The sequence below is a fragment of the Pyrgilauda ruficollis genome, unplaced genomic scaffold, assembly GCF_017590135.1.
Source record: "Pyrgilauda ruficollis isolate IOZ18807 unplaced genomic scaffold, ASM1759013v1 scaffold28, whole genome shotgun sequence".
In the NCBI taxonomy this organism is placed as follows: Eukaryota; Metazoa; Chordata; class Aves; order Passeriformes; family Passeridae; genus Pyrgilauda; species Pyrgilauda ruficollis.
Window position 1 is genome coordinate 8,426,705 of NW_024524155.1, and position 22,622 is coordinate 8,449,326.

The window sequence follows — 22,622 nt, forward strand, 5'->3', positions numbered from 1 at the left end:
ATTTGATCAGCTTTAATAGTAGATGAAGTATGGTATTTTAATGTTCCTTTTAGTTGATTTGCTTGTAATACAGTGTGCCTTATGTTTGTGCAGTTACTTTGTCAAATATTTATTTTCAGAGTGGAAGAAGTTGGTTTGACAAGAGTTTGTTTGACATATGCCTGACAAGTCCATAGTGATTGTTCTATTAGAGCTTTGTGTGTTCTTTAGATTTATAAAGTTTTGAATAAGTTTTGGGTTTTCTTCTCAGTTTGCAGAAGTACAGTGTTGTTCCCCTAAAATCATAAAATATGAGAGACAGAGCATCTACACAGAGATCATAAGTGTTCTCTTAGGTTGAAACTAATGGTGTGAGTTGTTTTAATTTGTCTCAAGCCTTGTTGCCGGTATCTTAGGATAGAAAATTCTTTCAGTATTTGAAATAAGAGACTAAATGCTGGAAGAGGTGGTGTTGTATAAAATTAGTTATTCCTGTCTTTGTTTATGAATTGGGTATGTCTGTAGAGTTAAATTTCCAGGACTGTGATGGTTTAGTCCTGGCCTGCAGCTCAGCACCACAAAGCCACTTACCTGGGCTCCCCCAGCCTCCTCCCTACCCCCCTAGTGGGATAGGAGAGAGAATGCTAAGAGTAAAATGGGAAAACCTGTGGGCTGAAATAAAGGCAGTTTATTAATAACGCAAAAGCTACTCATATAAGCAAAGCAAAATTAGTTGGTTTGCCACACCCTGTGGGCAGGCAGGTGTTCAGTCATCCCCAGAAAGGTAGTGCTCTGTCGTGCCTAATGGTTGCTTGGGAAGATAAAGGCCATCACTCTGAATGACACCCACCCCCCCACACCCCCCCGTGACTATTTCTTCCCTCAGCTGCATGTGCTGAGCATAATTGTGTATGGTCTGGAATATCCCTTTGGTCAGCTGGAGTCAGCTGTCCTGCCTGTGCCCCCTCCCAGTCTATTTACTGGTGGGGTGGTATGAGAGGCAGAAAAGGCTGTGTGTAAGTGACAACTGAAATACCTGTGTGTTTGTGCTGTTTCTAGCACAAATCCAAACATAGCCCCATAGTAGCCAGTAGGAAGAAAATTATCCCAGCCAAAACTAGCATGCATTTTCCCCTTTTAATCCTTAGACGTTTGTGCTGTCCTACTAGGAAAAACATGGCCAAAATATATTTTCCCCTTTCTGATTTTAACTTTCTAAAATAGGAGTTTCAATCACTTTAGATTAAATCAAACTGCAGTTAGAGTGCTGTAGGTAATAGATAGAAGTGGTATTACTCTTGCTAAGGCGCACTATTTGTATCTGTCTTAAGATAAGGAGGCAAAAAGGCAATAGACTGAGATAGTATCTCAGAATAACTGCATTTAGTGGTGAGGGGAGAAGTTTGTCCCAGGCTAAAGCAGAGAGGTAAATGTAAAGAAAATAAATTTTAAATTCTCAGTTCTACTATTTTTCCTGTCCTTCATTTTTACAATTTTGTTGGAGTTACCTAATTATTTTTGTCCCATAAACTTAAAGATGCTTGTCGAAACTGTCAGTTGTGAGAGAAAAGCTATTAACCAGGGTGGTTGAGTCATGACTCAGCCTTACAATCTGTATGTATGGAAAGTGTGGAGTTTGTAAGGGAAGACAAGTTTAGTCAGCTAATTCTGTATCATATATATCTCTTCATCTGTCCTATAGAAAGAGAATTTGATATGGCTTGCATCAAAATATGAAGAAGTCTAGTTTGCTTCAAACGTGCAGAATGTTTCAGCTCTTGCTCTTTAAGAATACAGGACCGGTTCTCAGATGTTTTTTTTTCATTCATCAGGGGAGATAGGGTTGTTAAAGTAACTAGGTTTTCACCCATGAAATACAAAGCCTCTTAATTTTAAGTGCACTGTATGTAAGTGTTAGTCCTGAAAGTCAACATAGGTAAATAATTCCAGCCCTTCCAAGTCAATCTGCTCAGGCTTTTAGAGGAACACAGTGCACTTAAGTTATTCAGAGTTAATTGATTCTTTTTGATTTGCCTATTAGAAGAGAATGCTAAGTTAGGGAAGCAGGATTGTGACAACTGAAACCAGAGTCTTCCTTCAAGTCTGGGGAAAGAAATGTCTCTGGGTGAAGGAAGGTGTGTTAAGAAGCTTTCTTTCTGAATTTGGGTGAGGACTAACAGCTGTGACTACATACTTTCAGTTATGTACATATATTTACTGCTTGCTTACACTTTAGTTCTGTAACATTGATGCTGAATTAATCCAGCAATGGCTTGTTATTTTAATCTATTTTTTTTTAATATACACATAGATATGAGCTCTATTCTCTTAAACCCTCAAATTTCTCAGTGGCTTAGAGGCACAAAAGGGGGAAGAGGAGGAGTAGCGGCAACAAACTACTAGTTGCTCCCTGCCTTTGTCATGGATGATAAATTGTAATAAACTTGGAATTCTGTGAGGTTTAGTTTGGTGCCAAACTCAGTTGCTTGAAGTCATAACCATTGATAGTCTTCAAAGAACATGTATTGTCGAGAAATTTAGACTTAGTTCCTTTAGTGTGACCTGGAAAGAGAAATGGAAAAAACTTCTTAGGAGAACATGACAAACTGTGGAGAATATCTCTCTGGGTTGGTTGTAAGGAAGAAAACCCTTGCCCTTCTGACTTCTAGTAGAATTGTTAACTGTTCAGTTAAATGTGGTATTTTAAGATTTTCTCTAGAGGTATTGAGTGTGACAAGTGTAAGTAGTGTTCCTGAAATCATGGCACTGTCGTATGGTATTTTTTAGACCTCAAATGAAACTGTATATGAAAAGAATTTCTTTTCCTTTCCTAGCAAATGGTCAGCAGAAGTCACGGGTCGAACTCATGCTATACCTCATATTAAGACATACATGAGACTCTCTCCTGACTTCCAGAAGATTGCTTGGTTCTTGGTAACAAGGTAAACATCTAACCAGTACAGCTCTCACTTAAGCACTTCATATATGGGGTTTCTTTGTCAACTGCAGGCCCAGGTGAGTTACTTCCATAACTCACATAATACTTCAATTAGCGGTACCAATTTTTGTCCATATTTAATGTTTCTCCATTGCATAGCCCCATTTGAGGCTGCAGATTGAAATGATTATGTCAGAAATAGTTGATAATCAAACAAAAATCTTGTCTGAGTTGTGACTGCCAGTTTTGGGGTTCAGCACCAACCGAAGTGATAAATATTTTTAAATTTGGGTTAAGTTTCTTTAAGATATGATATGCTATAGTATGAATATGCTGATTTCTACAATATAGGTAGAGTTTGGGTTAGCTGAAGTTGTACTTGGGCTGCCCTACTGTAATAAAATATACAGATACATAGAATTTGAAATCTGATCTTTTGTCAGATTGAGTTGCTTAGCAGTCTGCTTTGAAGTATAAGCTTTATATTTTGGTTGTTTAGTTGTTAAAAAAGTCAGAAGAGGAAGCAAGAATTTCTTGACTTGAAGGGAGAATGTCTTGTTGTAAACAAAAAATACAGATATGTTTCAGTTTTGCCAAAACTGGTTTTTATGCAACCCTATAGTCCACAGATTATGATTTGTCCTTACTCTTAAATACTCAGTTACTTTAATATTTTTTTTCTTTGTATTTGGTCTCTCTAAATTTCATCACTCATTGATACTGTTGCTTGCAATAGTGGTAATGGTTAGTGTGCTTTTTAAAAGGTTTTAAGTCATTTAAATGTGATGCTCACTCCACCTAATACTTTGGTTGCTTTATTTTCTTTTCGTATTTCTTCTGTTCCACCATTTGCTGTCACCAAACAGCATCCAGTATGTCCATCAGTTGAAACATAAGGTGTAAATTTTGTATTGTGCTGTAGAAGTAGGTTTTGACAACAGAATTGCATATCTTTTTGACTCCCAAATTGATCTAGTTTGTTGTAGGTACTGATGACAGATTAACTTCAGCATGGTGCTGAATAGCAAACTGAAACAAAACCTTTGATAAGTATTTGTTTTCTTAAACAGATCCAAGAACAAAATGCCAAAAGCACAAGATATTGTTTAACACTCTGTACTAAAATGTAAAATGCAAACCCACTCTGTACTGAATGTATTGTAACTAGTCATAACTGAGCTAACTTTTAATCTTCTTAAGTCATCAAATTGAAGCTATTTACCAGTACCAAATTCCTTTCTGATATGTGCGGAGAGGATTCAAAAGGCTGAATTTGTCTTGTAGATCTGCATGACAGAAATAGGCTTGTATAATTATCCACATGTGTTGTATGAATGCCTGTCTACATATTGTCTCTGCTCCCACTGTGCTGTAAAAATAGCAATAAGGAATAACAACTAAGTCACTTTTTGTGAGACTATTCTGACTGAATTTAAGTTCTCCTGCTAGAAGGACATTACTAGGCTATGTTATTTAAACATTTTCTGCATTGAAGACTGTGCCTCACTAATGTACTTTGTTTTTCTTCACAGTGCCAATCTATCTAAAGCAGCCTGGGGAGCTCTGGAGAAAAATGGCAGCCAACTGATGATCCGTTCTTATGAACTTGGAGTTCTTTTCTTGCCTTCAGCATTTGTAAGTTCATAGTTCAAGCACAGATCCTGGGATATGATGAAAATCTGCAAGTATTTATGAATACAAGCATAACTGAATAATCTGATAATAGGTTCTGTATTTCCAGATTAAAAAGTTAATAGGAAATCAAATTTGTGAGGTGTTCATAGAGTCTTGTTTTCCTACACAGCAGGTATGGATTTGGTATTGCTGTGACTTTTTTCCTCTTACTGACAGGCAATAATATTTTGAAATTGTGACATATACCTAAATGCTACTGTAAAGGATGATCAAATCTCTTCTTTTGTGCTTTTTAAAACTACGCTATGAGTGCATATTCACACTGAAGTGAGGGGTGTGTGTGTGTTCTAACTAGAGAAATGATTTCTAATCTTGCACCAGTTGCTGTTCTTGCTCATTTTCTGAAATGCTTTTGCAGTCATGTGACTCTCTCTTAATATCAAGCTTCTTATTGATCTACACTTGCTGGTTTTTAGCCCTCTATGAAATCCTGTGGTAGAAAGTCCTTAATTGTACACTATATTTAAGAAAACAACTTCCCTTCTTTATTTCCTTTCCCTTCTTTGTTACCTGATGGGGGAGATGCAAGACATGGTTGATTCCTTCTCTCTGATGAGCTGACAGTACCAAAATGTTCTCAACAGCAGTCAGTCTATGATCAAAAACCATTCAAACTTCTTCCTGTGTGAAATTTCTTCTTTCCAGGAAAGAAGGTGCCATTTTCTCTGAAAAAGTATTTGTATGCTAAAAGTCCTTAGAAGTATTTTGCTGATAAAGAGTATTTATTTCCTGGAGAATGTTCACAGATGATCACATAATGTTCTGTCATTTCTGCTGAGTAGTAATGTAGTTCCAAATGAATATTTACCAATATTATGGCATTGTAAAAATGTTTGCCTACCATAACTGGGTAATTGTAGTCTCCTGAGGTTGCATATTAAGATTGATGGTTTCTGACTGCAGCTAAAGAATTCCTGTATCTCACTCTTAACATTTATAATGAGTTTGCATAGTAGTGAGGTCTCTGATGATATGAACCTTAGAGATGTTTTTCTCCAGCATGGTTTATTTGGAAGAAAATGTGTTTATCAGAGAGTGAAACAAGAAAAGTCCTGCAGCTTCTTATAGTGGGAAGCATTGTTTTTTATATCAGCTCTAAAAAAAGGAAACACCATTTGTATAAACTATTAATAACAGAATAATGAAGCATTGGGCAAACAAAGTTGTGCAAAAATTTGACTTTTAACAGCAACTGACCTGAAAGGGATAAATTAATGGTCTTGGAAGTGGGGTGCTCCAACTTGCAGTTTGGCTATCTCCAGGTGTTGCCAGGCAAAGAATTTATGGTACTGGTATATTTGTACCTACTAAATTATGGGGTTTGTATAAGCATAACTGATCACCAGATGACACAGTCATGTAACATAATTTGAGTATTCTTGTTCTGGCTGTTCTGTGCATACTTCAAATGGGTAGAAAATCAGGAATATTTGAGTTAGTCTTTTTGCCAAGAATGGCCATGCCTGTTTTAGATCTGCCAATCTGCAAATTTTTCATTTAAAAAACCCCACTGAAACAACGAAAACCCCTCCCACTACTACCCCTTCCTCCAAACCCCCATGAGAAACATTTGGCTTGCATTCTATCCTGAGTCTTGCATTCTACACAGGATTCTCTCTATATGCATTTCTATAAACTCCTTTTAAGTAGTGGAAGGCTGAAATGAGGAGTCTTCTCCAGGCTGAACAATCCCAGCTTTCTCAGCATGTCTTTGTAGGAGAGGTGCTCCAGCCCTCTGAAGATCTTTGTGGCCCTTCTGTGGCCTTGCTGTAACAGGTCCATGCTGGGGACCCCAGAGGTGGATGCAGCACTGCAGGTGAGGTCTAATCACAGCAGAGCAGAGGAGCAGAATCCCCTCCCTTGCCCTGCTGGCTGCATTGCTTTGGATGCAGCCTAGGACACAATTGGCTCTGGGCCGCAAGTGCGTACTGCCTGGTCGTGTCTGGCCTGTACCCCAGGTCTTCCTCCACAGGGCTGCTCTCAGTGACTTCCCTCAGTCTGTGCTCCTGTGTGGGGTTGCCCTGACCCAGGTACAGCACCTTGCTCTTGGTTTTGTTGAAGCTAATGAGGTCCTTGTTGGCCCATTTCTTGGGCTTTTCCAGCTTCCTTTAGATGGCATTCCATCCTTCAGGTGTGTCAGCTGCACCACTCAGTTTAGTGTCAAGACAAGTTTGCTGAGGGAGCGCTCAGTCCTGCTGTCTGTGTTAGTGGTGGAGGTGCTGAAGAGCACCAGTCCCAAGACAGCACTGAGGGACATCACTTATCACCAGCCTCCACCTGGATATAGAACCATTGACCACAACTTTCTGGCTGTCTTCATTCCCTTACTTATACTGACATCAGTGCTGAGTTGATTCCTTATTCCTTAAACCAGCTCAGCCTGGCCAAAACAGAACAGGTTTCCAAAGTCATTCCATGAACCTGCTCAACATGATCAGGTGAGGGCTAATGCAAGGAAGAAGTAGGAAGGACAAGTTCAAGGGGCAGAAATGTGAGTGGGGAGATCATATTGAGGTACCTGTCAGCCTGGTTCTGGAACCAGAGCTTATGGAGAATGATGGTCCATGAAGTTTTGGATAGAAAGTGGGAATAAATATATTTATGGGCTAGGATCTGGGTAAGAAACATGATGTGCAGTATGAAGTAGAGCCAGGCTTCCAGATCTTTCCCTTTTTGTCACTGGTTACTTCAAAATAGCCATTGTTGGGGGAGTAGAAGGCTTTACATCTCAAAACTCAGTGGTCAAAAGCAGACACTTGTGGGAAAGTGTAATGGCCAGGCATTTATGTAGTAGTTTGTCCCTGCATGTTTCATGACTTAGTGGTCTATTCTGTGAGCATCTCATATGCTCTTAAATGTCTGTAGGCTTTTGGCAGTCACAGTCTGCTCTGGCTGAGTTCCACAACGTAATAATGTCACATGAAACAGTTCTGAAAGTTACTCATTTGAAGGTTTTTTTTTCTTCTTGCACTGAAGGATGCAAGAACATGTGATCCCTAATCATCCTTTTCATGCTTCTTTCCAGACACCTTTATCTTTGTCTAGAATGATGAGTTCTTATCCTGCTCAATTGTTCCTTGGGGGGAGATTTTTCATTAATTTTTACTTTTCTCAATTTTTTCCCCTCTGCATCATTTGGGTTGGGAGAGTGGTAAATAGAGGGACAAAGGTTGTACTTAAAATGCAAATATGATTCTAAAGAAACAGATCCAGTCATAAAACAATTACACAGTGATGTTCTCAGGCTTCTCCTCACTGAGTCTGTTTAGCCTGCTGTATTTTTACAGTGGTGTGTAACAGGTTAGCTAACCGTGGTGTGAATACAATGCTTTCTCTCTACAGCCCTCACCTCTCTTGTCTTTGTAAATTATAGAAAGCTCCTGAGCTTTCTGTAATTTTTACCGGTTTTAGATGGCTGTACTAAACTCTGTCAGTGTATACAAGATATTCGTATGTTTGAGTTTCAGATCTCTCAGAACACAACTTAATTGAAGCTCATTTAAAACTTGCAAGAATATATAACAGTACATATTTTGGAAGAGAATACTTAGTTCTTTTTCTCCCAGTTTCCTACGTATTGATAATTAATTGTGAAGACTGGCAACCAGAAGAGAACAAGTCACCTGATTATCACATGTATGTGATATCCCGCAGTGTATGTGGGAGCAAAGCAGGGAGACACACTGCAGCTGCTTTCCTTTCTTCACTGAGAAGTGCCTGCAGAGACTCTTGGTGACAAGGAGGTAGTCAGACAAATACCGATACTGGGCTTATGTACATGCAGTCACCTGATACTCAAGTTGCACTGCTTAGTTTATGAATTTCTTATGCATATGCCCTGCAGTTAATGACATAAAAAGTGCTTCTTTGATAACTTAGTCTGCTTGTCACACTGGTTCATTATGGTTTTACAATGCTATGTGGCGGAGTAGTTTTAAGTGAAGATAACAGAGAACTGGGAATAGACTAAAATTTTTAGAAACATAAATGCTTGTTTACAGCTAAAGTTATTCAAAGTATAAACTACATGAAGTGCTTTGAAACATAACTGAACTTTCCTAGGCCTCGAGGGACTCACCGTGCTGTAGCTATCAGAGTGCTGATTTAATGCTGCCAGTTTCTGATAGTTCTGTTTCTTTAGGTTATTTCATGTGGTATTATCACGAAGTTCATGACATGTGTTCTGGTAGAAGTTAAGACCTAGCGTCATGGAGTCACAGAATCATTTAGGCTGGAAAAAGACCTTTAAGATAATATAATCCAACCATTAAAATATCCCTGGCAGTGATAGAAGTTTAACCCATGTCCCAGAAGAGATTGGAGCCTTAATCCAGCACCTGGGACTACTTGGCCACACTGCCCTGGTGTATTTGCATAGCACACACTTAATGTCACTTATCTTAAGAACTCCTCTAGCTCTGCAGTTTGTGCCTTCTATTTTCTGCTGAATACAAATTTGGAAGTAGATCGTTCCTCACTTGCTATCAGCTGACTGCCGGTTTTTGTCTTTCTTAAAAAATGCTTCCAGAATTATGCTTTGAGGTTGGGTCTTGGCCTGGTGTGCTAATACAAACTCTCAGAAATATGTTGAATGGTTGTTCCCAGTATAGCAGCAGCTGTTATCATTTACAGTTTTAGTGTTTAGGGAAAAATCAGCTGATGCTGGCATTGGATCACAAGCTTCTATTGAGTAAGAAATAATGTTTATAAGAAAGATTGTCCTGTGTTTGAACTACATTTCCCTTTCCATCTCTATTTCTCACCTCCTACATCTACACTCTCTCTTTTTCAACTTGCTCTTTCAGCTGCTGGGGATTCCTTTCCAGAGGCTGAGATAAAGTACATCTTTAACAGGTAAAACATGTAGAAAGAAGGCAATGACCAAAAAGCATGGAGTTCTGGGAAGCATGTTCCAGTAATTACTTTGTTTGAAAAATTTTGGAAGTGACTAATGGAAAGTAGTAAATGGTTCTTCCTCACAGCTTCTGTGTTTGATGAGATGCTAAGATAAATTGAGCTTGACCTGTAAAATAGTATAAAAATTTGTGAAATACTTAAATCTTTCTAGAGGTCTGTTGAATATGGTATGGGCTCAGTCAGCTTTTAGTAATAAAAGCTCAGAGAAATATAACAGATGCTATTACACTTGAAAACCTACCCATAATTGCCTACCTAGTGCTATCAAATCCTGCAATTATATCTAGATAATGAAACTCAGACAACTAACAACAGTATTGCAGATTCTGAAGTGATGTATTTGATGTTGAGTACTCACTGGGGTGAAGTACTGGTTTGTAGTTGACTCTGGGTCTGGGTGTACGAACTGAATCTGGATTAGAGATCAGCCAGGCATTAGCATGTGATTTTCAGAACTGAACTGCTTAAATTTTTGCTGCATTCAAATAACAGCCAGACACCTTCAGTCATAGCTCAACTTAGAGCAGAACCAAAATCAAGTCGGTTAAGCTCTTTGGCTGTAACATCAACTTCCAAGGCAAGTGGTAGTACCACTTTCTTCTTTGTTTTCTCTAGTCTTAGGTTAAGTCCTTCATCCCATGTAAAATAGAGTGGGAGTGGGAAAGCTAATACAATGTAAGTAAGCCAAGATTTTGTGTGTAAACTTCAAAATGTTAAGCCTTGCTTTAAATGTTAACACAACTGCCACAAGGCTTTCAAATTCCAGTGTTAAAGACACCTTGACACATACTTTCCAAACCGAGAAACTTTGGATTTAGATACCTGAGTTTGTCACTGTGGGCTTCTTAAAAATAATTTTAAAATTTAAAAAATCTTCTGACACAGTTGGATAAAGCTCTCTGTGGAATAATTGCACCCAATGTTGAGGAAGGATTCTGCTGTGTATTCTTCTGGCCTGGTGAGCATGATCACTGTAAAGTTTGTGTGCATCCTTAATTCTTTGCTGCCAAAACCAGCAAATTTTTAAATAGTTTTGCCAAAGAGGACTATTTATTGTTTTACTGGCATTGGAAACATTATTGCCATAATCATCCAGTGGGATAATCAGTTGTTTCCTGTTAAAAGTTACTTCAGTAGGATCAAAATTCTGTAATGGTATCAGCCTTAATTCCCACTTCAATAGGGCTAGCAATTCTTACCTTTATCTTATGTGATTTCTTTTTTAGTCTTTTTTTAGATTTTATTTTTTTTAGTCTGCTTTGTGTTTGGGAAAAAAAAACACTCAAAAACTGGAAGGCAGTATTTTAAAAGCTGTTATACTTCCTTTTTCCATTCTTCCCAATGTCTGCTTTTTCAATGTATGATGCTAAGGCACTAATAGAAGCCAGATCAGCACCTAAAGTTTTTTAAAAATTCTATCCCAATTGAGATATGTACTTATCAGCATTTCAAAATGTATTGCTGTAAGCAGCAGTCAAAGAGCAAAATAAAGCTGCTGAGGGAAAAATTCTGAAAGAATAGAATATGGTTGAGGAAAATTTACAAATGAGACAAAATTGTTTTATGCAAGATCCTGCTGGTTTGTTTTTTTTGGAAACAGCAGTGAGAGCTGTCAGCATTCAGGAAATGCTCAAAACAGAGAAAGTGTGTGACTTACTTCAATTTCTGTGTGAAGATAGACACATGAGTTATTTTTAAAAGCATGTGAATCTCCTCAGAGAGCCTTGTTAAAGAATGTATTCCACAAACTAGACACTTACTCCAGTGTGTTTTGAGGAAAACCAAATGTATTTTCTTAGATGAATATTTCCTGAATGGAAGATCTCTATAGGTTAAATTCTGACAGACAAATAAAACAGTTTTGGGATGAACTGAATCAAGCAGCATTGGAGGACAGCACCAGAATCTTTCAGAGGAGAGGGAAATAGAATTGCTGAGTACTCAGGAAGAACAAGGCAGAGAAAACCAAAGTTGTAGAACAAGAGAAGGAAGCAAAAAGCCTGAAAATAAAAATGCTGAAGAAATAACAGGGCATGGAGTGTAGAAGAAATTAAGCAGAAACAAAAATATTGCTAGGTTGAAGAAAACAGTGGATAACAGGAAGGAAAAAAAAACAGATTAAAAATGTCCTTACTTCATAGGTAGAGGCTGAAGTTCGTTGTGTTTTACCCTGTGCTTTGTGACAGTAAGGGTTTCACAAATGTTCAACTCAGATGGTGCCAGGCAGCAGCTTTTTTATGTTGGTGCTGTCAATCAGGCATATGAAGTTTGTTGTGGCATTAGAACCATCTCACAATATGGCAGAGGAGCCTTCTGTGCTGTTCCGCGTTTCTTCTGTAGATGATGTACAAGAGAAACTCATGGGATGTCTGGGCAATCAAACCTTATACATGTCACATATATGCTGACAATTTAAATGCCATCTTGTGAGTAGTATCTAGGAATACACACCACCCAGACCCTCCCACCAAGTGCAACCTGACTGCTGTGAGTTAGGAAAAAATGTCTCTCGGCACCACCACCACTTACGCAGTTCCTGTTTGTGAGCTGGCATATTTCATGTTCTTTCTACTACAAACAGAAGTATGGTTTTTGCATTTTTACATGACATTTCTACCAATCCTTGAGTGATTCAAATTTATTGGAAGTAAGGCTATACAACTTGATTGTTGCATTTTGTGTAAGTAATTATGATTTTTTTCCAGTAATTTTCAAACCCGTAGATGTTTATGAGGTTTTAAAACCTCATATTGCATATTTACATTGGTCTGTTTTGAACATATTACTTGTTACCTCAAGGCTAAGCTGCACAAAATGCTGTAGCCTGGTTTTAATGCAAATCAAAATATCTGACTGAAATGATATAAGAAAGGGAAGTTCAAACTGGATTTTCTTTCACGCAGTCCTTTAGTGTGGACCTTGTTTGTTTCCTCTGTTCTTTCATTTAAAGGGCAGTGGCTTTTTCCTAGTCCTTGAAATAATATATAATGTTTCTTACATCATAACCTATAGTTTGCTCTTACTTTGGGTCATGAGACAAAAGATGTATCTATATTCTAAAGGAGATTCTTGAACTCACTTGCTAGAACTGCTGTCTGACATTGTCTTTGGCAGCTCTCCTTTTTCTAGGTTACTATTCTTCTTGAATATTAAAGAAGGCAGCACAAGGCTGCATTGATTCCCATGCTTTGTGTGGTCATGTGGATGTTGCTGTCTCCAACTTAAAATGATGGCATTTGATGGTGTAAAACTCCAGTGAAGAAAGACTTGCAGTATTGTGTATAGATGGGACTCTCCATTCAGACAGTGCGTGTGTTTGAATGCCATGGGATTTTTTTTTTGTAGTTAGGATGCTTGTTTGTACTATCACAAAACAGTAATGCTGTGAAACTCAGACTGGTGGACCGCAGAGCTTGAATAAAGTGTAAGTTAATAACTGGACATGAGCTGACAATGTGCACACTCACAGCCCAGAAAGCCAGTTGTGTTCTGGGCTGCATCCAGAGCAGTGTGGGCAGCAGCGGAGGGAGGGGATTCTGCCCCTCTGTTCTGCTCTGATGAGACCCCATCTGCAGTGCTGCATCCAGCTCTGGGGTCCCAGCACAGGAAGGACCTGTTGTACTGAGTCCAGAGAAGACACAAAAATGGTCAGAGCTGGAGCACCTCTCCTTATGGGGAAAGACAGAGAGAACTTGGGCTTCTTCAGCCTGGAGAAGAGAAGGCTCCAAGGAAACTTTTGTTGAAGGCTTTTAGTACCTAAAGGGGGCTTATAAGAAAGGTGGGGACAGACTTTTTAGTAGGAACTGTAGGGACAGGACAAGGGGTAGTGGTTCTAAACTAGAAGAGGGTATATTTAGACCAGATCTAAGGAAGAAATTCTTTTCTGTGAGGGTAGTGAAACATTGGCACAAGTTGCCCTGGGAGGTGATAGATACCCCATCCTTAGGAACATTGAGGATCAGGTTGGATGGGGCTCTGAGCAACTTGCTACTAATGGAAGATGTCCCTGCCCAGTGCACAGGGATTGAACTAGATGACCCTTGAAGATCTCTTCTGACCCAAACTATTCTATGATTTTAGAAAGAAAAGTAGTTGTCAGTAATATCTTATAAATAAAGAAACTTGATAGCCTTTAAATTTCTAGTCTGTTCTAATCAAACTGTACTTGATTGACAGTAAGCTATTTGAAAGCTCAGAACTAAGAGATTTTGCTTTTGTGTAACTCGCTACAGTTGGGATCCAATTTCTCTGGAGAAGTAGCTAAGCAATACCATCTGTCCAAGTTACTTGAATCCCTTTAAATCTGTCTACCTTTACATTTTTTCTTTTTTTAGTCCTTAACGTTGTTTGACAGTAATGCTGTCATTCTAATATAAGCGTAATCTTTGATGTTTTTGTGCAAGCAGTTTCAAATTTTCTTACATTTTTTGTGTCTGTGAATGATACTACCCAACATGTCTGAAAAGCACAGATTTGAAGACTTGTTTGTGTAACACAAAGTGATTTCTAGTTTAGTCCATGAAACACAGTGAGCATCCAGTTAATGTAGTCAGAATGAAACTAAGCAGCAAAGAGAAATTTTTAGATGCTTATCACTTTAGTTAAATATTAAACACTGAAGGAAGTCACCTAGTGAACATGGAAATAAATTGGTGTATGTGTAGGGGCCTGAGAAGGCAGAATATATCTAATATGGACCCACATGGCCAAGCCAATGGATGTAATAAAAAGAGAAGAGCTGAAATAGTAGAAGTAAGAGATGTTGAGTTTTTGAGATGTGAAGGTGCTTCATGAAATATCTAATCTCAGTAAAGGAGGCAGAAAGTTTTGTTCATTAAACTAGCTCACTGAGAAAGCATTTATTGTAGATTAAGCTTGTCTTTTCCCCCAGAAACTAATGGGTCTTTTCTTCTGTATTTTTCCCTTCTTTCACAGGGATTGGACAAAGGTTGCTTTCATGTAGGAAGGGAAAAGCTTCCAGGAAGGAAAGATTCAGCAACATATTTTCCTGTACCTTATGACCTTCCACCAGAACAGTATGGAAGCAAAGGTAAGGTGTGACTTCAGGGGAAAAGTAAGCTTGTATTCTGTATGAAGCAAGCTAATTGAGTAACTCTGAGTCAGTTGAATACTGCCGTGTTCCAAAGATTTATTTTAACTTTTTTGTGGTGTGATTGTATGCCATTTGATATCAGTTCCATGTTCTCTTGTGATTTCAAAGAAAGCAACCATAAGGTTCTTTATTCTAATATTTTCCTTTATTGTTTAAGTTTTGGAACAATAACTTCAATGCTAGTTTTTATTCCTGTTTTGTGGTTCTTATATGCATTAAGAAATAGATATTCTTTATGGAGTCAAAATTATTTTTTGTGGAACTAATAGGGGGAGGAGTGTTGAAAAGGGAATGTTTGGAAGAGAGCAGGCATGAGCTAAAAATAGTCCTCTGGAAGTGGAATGTGAAAGAAATAATGTAGTGCAAATGTGAAAGAATTGCTGTAAATCAGAAGAAAGAAGGGTTGCTTCTGCTCCATTCTATATTTCATAGGTTATATTTCATAACATTTGAAGAGGTGTATAAAATCTCAACTGTCTCAGTTTCTAGATCATCTCTAGAACATGCAAATTGGGAAAATGATAAAAGTGTAGTTATGGGGTGATGGCTGAAAAATATAAAAACATATTGAGGATAATGTTGATATGCAACCTGCAATATTAGGGAAGAGCAAGTTTTTATATTTTTGTCCTTAAAACAAATGTCAAAATATTATAACTAATTTTCTTTTTGAGAAGAAAGACTGGATCTAGGACGGAGCTTGAAATAGGAGTGACAACGACAGTTTATTGAAACTCAGATGTTTCAGTAAATCTTTGAACTAGTGAATGAGCTCCTAGTTCAAAATGTTCTGAAACTTCTTAAATCCTCTGGAAGAGAACCCTATAAAATAGGAGGGGTAAATGCATTCTAATAAACAAGTTGTTTCTCATTTAATTTTCTCTTAATTGTATATATTGAGAGCAAAGAAAAAACCTATTAGCTGATTAATAGTATGTAGAAGATGAATGTATATGCAAGAAAATAAGACAGGTTTCAACTCAGTTGAGATGAATCTAGAGTGAAGCAATATATTAGTCTCTCTACATGCCGATTACATTAATTACCGTAGTTGTTTTGCCCTTTGTTAGAGATTTCTTTCCTGAACAATTCTCGCAACTTGTAAAAACGTATTAAGATGTATTTCATTATGTTCCAGTGGGCAAATCTATTTTAGCCTTGGTAAATGGGGGCTAAAGCTGTCAAATCTCATGCTGGAAAAATGGTGAGGAGGCTGGAAAAATGGTGGGGAAATGGGATGAAAATTAGCTTTCATACAAGTTCAGGCATTATTCAGAAATTGACAGTCCACTTAATTCATTAGTTCTCTAGCTGAAGGTTTCAACCACTGTCAGCTGTGATTTCGTTAAGGATGCACAAAAGGATCTTTAACATATCTCACAAGAACAGCACTCTCCCTTGTGAAGGGCTCTGTTCACTGTTCCACTGCCACATTTACATGGAAAAGCAAATTACCTTTTTCTTGTAACTTCAGATATTCAGTGATTGATATTTTGTCTGATTTTCAATGAGCGGGGATTGGGATTCTGGTGAAATTACATTTGGTAAACATTTATTTCAGGAAACTATAGTAACACTGCATCTCATTTATTACGTATAACATGTGCTGGATAAAAGGAAGAAAGACTTCATGGCATATTTACCTCCAGCTCTGGTAGACTTAGGTATTTGTGTTTAACCTGTTGCTTAAAGAGTTGAAAGAATTTTCATTTACCTGCTTTGTGCTGCTGGCACAGTGCTTAAAAGAAGAGATCAGTGTTTTGTCCAGCAAAGCTATAGGAATTCTTTGTTACTCTGAGCTCCCTCACAGGAGGTCCTGTAAGTTCTAGGAAAAGGTCAGTGTATGTGGTCTTCACTTTTCTCTCACCTTTGTTTCTTCTTCTGAGTTCTGCACTACTCAGAAGAATGCTGCACTACTTTCTCTGTCAAGTAGTTGAAATATTTTGGAAGAAATTAAGATAGAAGACTTCTGGGAAAGTAACTAATATTCTTCAGTAACTACCTTGTTCTTCTAATTACTGTTGCATAGCTGCTTGAAATTTGTGTACTTTCTGGGGTTTGAAAGAGCTAGACTAGCAACATTCTCTATGAATTTTTAGAGAACTTCAAGTACTTCCAGTGTGCCTAATATGGTACAAAGTCTAAGAATATAATTTCTTTTTAGTAGATGACAACTAGAAGCTAGGCCAGTTTCTAGTTGTCAGAACATTGAACAGAAAATATTTCACTATTTAACATTCACAGCAATGGTAAATATGAATCAAAGTATGTTTAAAAGTTTAGTTATCAATTTTTCAAGCAACAAGTGTATATTGTCATTGTAAATCATAGCCCAGGGTGAGGAAGCCAGGGTTGGAACCAGTCTCATTCGTGTTGGTCTCAGTTTCCTTCCTTTGCAGAACCAAAAGCATTATTATTGACTGGTAAACCTGCAGTTTGAGATTTGAAGCTCTCATTATGCAGCTTGACATCAGACACTGCCTCAGAGGACCTCCCAGAGTCCAAGTGTAACATTTGAGTACACTTGTTCTCCCAGCTGTTTATAATGACTGTAAAGAAATTAACACTTGTTCTGCCAGCTGTTTATATTAACTGTGAAGAAATTAACACTTTGCCTGAGAAGAAACTCAAGTTACAGAGTCAGTATTTAGTTTGGCCTCTTCCGTGTAATGTTAAGATCAGGTTGTGGACCAGAAGGAGCCACTTAACTGTCTGATTTGCCACATGTTACCAGCCAACTTCTTTGAGCTTGAAACTCATGCTTGGCTAAGGGAGATGTGCTTCAGATTAGTAGGTGAGAGCACCTGTCATGAGATGGCAAATTCACCAGATGGTCAGTATTTTGCTTCAATAGTTGGTCAATTCAAGAATTTTAAAATGCATTTTGGTTTGGGTATTCTTTTTCAGGGTAGATGTATGATGCCCAGTGTAGTTTTGGAACTTAGATGTGATTTGAGCCATCTTGTGCAGAGTGCAAGATTTGTAGTTGAAGTCTAACGAAATTTAACAGTATGACATCCTGACAGATCAGAGTTAAGGTTGCACAGGGGACTTTTACCTGGGCATTTTTCCTTTAGACTGTTTCTTCACAAATGCTTTAAATTACCAAATTATGCATGATATACATAGCTTGCTTGATTCCTTGTTGCAGGGAATAACATGCATATTTTACATCTGACAGCTTTAAAATAAAGAATGAGATCATTCCTATTCTGACATGACAAAGGACCTCCTTAATTTTTAGCAGATAACATTTCTTGTGTGCAACATGTACAGTATTAACTCTTTTCACATTGCTGTTTTGAGCAATTGCAGTTGATCACCTCCAATAGTCAGCTGAACAGGAGAGGGCCATTTGTGGTCAGCAGATGTATCTTCAGGAGAAAACATTTAAAGAATTTTAAAAAAAAATCTGGTAGCTGACAGTACTAGTCAATATCTAGATAAATAAATCATGTAGATACATCAGTCTCCTGAAGGCTTCTGTAGTTAACCCACAGATTCAGGCTGTTATAATAAAAGACTATTGCAAAGCTCTATGTATCGATCATACTAAGATAATGAAACCTATGGACCAGCAGTATGATTTGAGAGTTCCTTGGAAGGGAAGCTGAAAATTATCCAGTCTGGTATTTGGGAATCATGCACACAATAGCCTATCTTACTTAGCAAGATATCATTTGTGTCTTTAACAATACTCAGATTTTTATTTTCTTGTAGAATCTTTTAAGTGAATACTGAGATTTTGTTGTATAACATTTTTGTTGTATAACATTTTCTCATTGAGCTCCCATCATCACATCTCAGTTGCAGTATTGCTGTTATCTCTCTTGCCAATACATGTTGCTTACTGTAGTCAAGGAGTTTCACTTCATTTGTGATTTAGATATTACAAGATTTACTGACTGAGGAAAACATCTGTTGTGTGCAGGGAATTCAAAACTTCTAATTCATAAGTATATCAAGGTTTTTTAATAACAGTTTGGGGGAGGTCTCAGAAAAGTGCAAAATACTTTTTTTTTCCTCATCACATCAGCACTTTGTTGAGAAACAAAGCAAATCCTATGTTTAAAACTGCAGTACTGGGTTGTGCTTTTTTCTTTTTTTTTTTTTTTCCCCCAAACAAGTGGTCATTGTCCTGGCATTCAGAAATCATCACTTTGTTTGCAAATACTTATATAGATCCCACATCTATTCCCCATCTGCCTTTCCTCTTTCTTGAGATCTTTAAGTATGATTTTTGCATTGGGAGGAACAAGATTAGTTCCTTTTCAAATGCCATGCTCATCCAGAGGGAGGGGACAAGAGAGACTGAAATGCAGTGTGCACCTTTTGCAAATGTTTAAGGAAAAACATGCAGATTCCTGCAGCGTGGAGTGAGTTTGCCATGTAGAATGACTTGAAGAAGTCTGGTTGTTTGTAACCTTTCTATATATGTGAATACTTGTTGCCCTGAAGCTATCTTTTTAAATTGAGGTAAGAATCCAGTCTCTGGGTTTAGAAATCAACCAGGAATTTTCTCATCCAGATCTCCACAGTGCAAAAGACACCCACAGGAAGAGTATCACAAAAGTGCTTTCTTTGTGTTTTATACTTTGCTATTCAATTGTGTGTTCCTAGTTTTGACTGTACTGCTATCTGTCATATTTATGAGAACACGGAGGCTTGATGTGGCCTGCCAGCATGGATTCCTTGAGTGATACTCAGGTGTTACCCAAAAGGAACTTGTCTTGTTCTCCAGAGCCTCTCTACCTTTAAGTAAAATGTGGTAGTCTATTCAGTTGTGAGAGAATGTTCAAAAATCTGAGTATAACTGAAACAGTGCTCCACCTGAGCTTTCAGACAATGTTTAAGTAGCAGTGGGACTGGAATGGCCCCATTTATTTTACTTATTGCTGACTCCACTGCTGGAGTTCTGCTGCTTGTATATGAGGCCAGAGTGAAGCTGTGGTACCAGCCTAGTAGATAACACTAACTCCAGTGAGGTGGAGTTGAGACAACATTGGGGTATTAGAAATTAAGCACTGATCTTGAAATGTGTGGAGGGTAGGTATGTTAAGGACACTTCTAAAAATTATTTAATGGGGCTTTTGTTTCCACCCCCCATGAAGATCAAAGGAATTCACTTTGAGAAGCTTGACAGTCATTTTCATGTGCAACAGTAAATAGCTGCCATCATATGGTACTTGCGCACAGTCATTGTCTTTCTCTTGCTGTTACAGATCCTATTAAAAGTCATGAATAGTTTTAAATTGAACCTGACATTTTATAAATAACTGAATTATAATTTGTATCAGTAATAGTTCTACACATGACTTATTAAAATACTGGCAGCTGTTTTATAAAATCAACAGCATCCCATTAACAGAACAAAATTCCAAGTACAATAATAGCTACCTTGAGCAAATTTTATTTAGATAGCTACAATTAGAAAGAGCTAAATTAGGTATTGAGACCTCTCAGCATGCTTTAAGGAGGTGACTGGAGTTATTTTTGAACATCTTAAGTTTTTCTCTGCCTGCATGTTTTGCTGAATTAAGCAGAGTCACTGCCAGATGGTAGGAAAGTAGGGAAGATAGATAGGTCTAAGCTGCATAATGTACTCTTGAGTGACATATTCCAGTGCTTGAGTGGGACTGGATTTATTCTGATGTCATAGAATAGAGGTCAGTGTTCAAATCTGAATATATGTTTGAAATCTTCAATGCTTTTCCCAATATTTGCTTTATTCTGTACCCATTCTTTTAACTGTTACTGTTTACTATCTGGTAAGGTATTCACCTAAAATACAAAAGGTACACATGGCTCTCCAGCGGGAGACTGATAAAACAAGCTTATGGAAATAATGGTGCTACTTTTTTAAGAGATGACTCAAAGTCTAGATATCCTGTAGTTCACCCAAAAACCTAGAGAGCTTTCTTGGCAGTGCACTGTGACTTAAGTGCTATAGTTTCTTCTGGTTTCTAATGCCTTTTATTTTTTATATGCTTTGAAATCACCTGTCCACTGTAACAAAAAAACAACCAGCTGCCCTACTGCTCTTCCTGCTGTAAATAGACACATTTTAGAACATATGCGTAGCTGGGATATGTTTTACTGCAACATATGGAACTGCAGTATGAGAATTAAGGACACACCTGTAACAAGTAATAATGAGTACTTAGTAGCCATGGTCTCTGCCCCATGTTTAATTGCCATGGTACTTGTCACACTGTGCTGTTGTGTACTTTATATAACCCCTCATTACTGATTTTGTCACTTTCTTACTCTTCTTTCCTTGCTACAGTAATTCTCACTTCCTGTATTGTCGGAGTTGTCTTTGGATCCTGTAAATTTAAAATTGGATTAAAGTAATCAATAGCTATTCCTGTCATCCTTGGTACAATTCAGTTTAATCTATGCATATTACAGGTTAATGTCATTGTATTCCTTCAGGGCTCATTTTGTACATGGAGAGAAGCAGGCTAGATTTATATAAATTTCTTAATTGAGAAAACTCACTGAAAAAAGGGTTAAAGGATTTTTCTCTATTTCAGTAGGAGTAGCCTGCAAGGAGTAGAATAATACCTTGGATTCATAGAACAGCTGCATTTCTGCCACATGTATGGTAGGAAGAGCAGCACAGAGCAGGTTGCAGAGCTAGCAGTTAACTTCTGGTGTGTTGCCTTTTCTCTTTCCCAAGAGTGGAAAGAGCTTCTGTATTCTGAGAAGTGGGAGGGAGGGAACTGTGTGGTGCAAACCTGTTCTTCATCTGAAAGTGTAATGTTTGAAGAAGTGAGGGGTAAAAGGGAACTTTTCAGAGGTCAGGCAGTGTTATTCTTAGGTACTGAATTCTTACTGTCCCTGTAAAAATATTAATATGTTACAGTGCTGATTTATAATTACATTGGGTTAAGAGAGATGAGCAGAAAACTTGCTGGCACTAGGCCATACCAAATTTGGCTGCATTACTGTACTTGTATATTATCTGAAATACAATTCTTATACAGCTGGTGAGCATGTTGGGTTATAACTATATTTAAAATAATATCTGGGGGGAAAGCAAAGCCTTTAGAAAACTCTATATCTTCCCGTTTAAAAAAAAGAAAACAAAAATGTCCACTAAACAGAAATTGCACATGATGTTAATTGAAAATCAATGAAAATTTCAACCTTCCTCTTCCCCCAAAGGGAAAAGAGAAAGAGAACCAAATTTTGCATTTGATAAATTAATTTGTCATGAGTATGTTTTTGTTTTGGTTTACAGATCAACCGTGGATTTGGAATATTCCTTACACTGATGCCCCTGATACACATGGAAATATGTGGGTTCCATCATAAGGATTTCCAGTACTCTGTGATGTTCCACTTGCTGACACTGAGCCTGCTGTGCTACTTGCAAAAACTGCTTGTTTCTGTTCTGTAAGCTATAATGTCTGCTATAATGGCTAATTTGTAGTTGAAACATTAAAATGTCAATAAGGGAGAGATTCTTGGAAAATCTGTAACCATATTATTACAAGTGAACCTGCTTTTTTTGAATACCTTTATATATGCTTTTTCTTTACTGTGGTTCCTAATATGGTTTTCAAGATAAGAACTGTTCTCAGAGTCTCTCTGCATTTATAGCTGTAATTAATTTAAAAATTGCTGTTCTGTGAGACTGTCAGTTGACCCCAGTAGCTGGAATAAAATTGTTATATGTAAAATTCAAATTAAAATAAAGGCAATCTTGTTAATATATCCTTTGTTCTGTCTTCTAAATGTGTACATTTCAGATTGGGTTGGAACTTGTATCTTGCAAGTTTACTCCCCGGTATTTTATAAAATCGACAGCATCCCATTAATAGAACACATTGCTTGCATCAAAAATAGTGTGGCCAGCAGGACCAGGGCAGTGATTGTCCCTCCATGCTCAGCACTTGCGAGGACACACCTCAAGTGCTGTGTCCACTTTTGGGCCCCTCATGACAAGAAAGACATTGAGGGGCTGGAATATGC

The 22,622-nt window shown here is 37.7% G+C and overlaps 1 protein-coding gene across 1 annotated transcript in view; it reads left to right on the forward strand.

The window, feature by feature from the left end:
- TDP1 (tyrosyl-DNA phosphodiesterase 1) overlaps positions 1-22,362 on the forward strand; it is a 43,832-nt gene extending 21,470 nt beyond the window's left edge. Inside the window, exons 13-16 of the mRNA XM_041472126.1 lie at positions 2,814-2,921; positions 4,450-4,552; positions 14,465-14,579; positions 21,889-22,362. Of these exons, the coding sequence (XP_041328060.1) occupies positions 2,814-2,921; positions 4,450-4,552; positions 14,465-14,579; positions 21,889-21,962 (400 nt within the window). The 3' untranslated portion in view covers positions 21,963-22,362. The remainder of the gene's footprint in view (positions 1-2,813; positions 2,922-4,449; positions 4,553-14,464; positions 14,580-21,888) is intronic.
- The last annotated feature ends 260 nt before the right edge of the window (positions 22,363-22,622 follow it).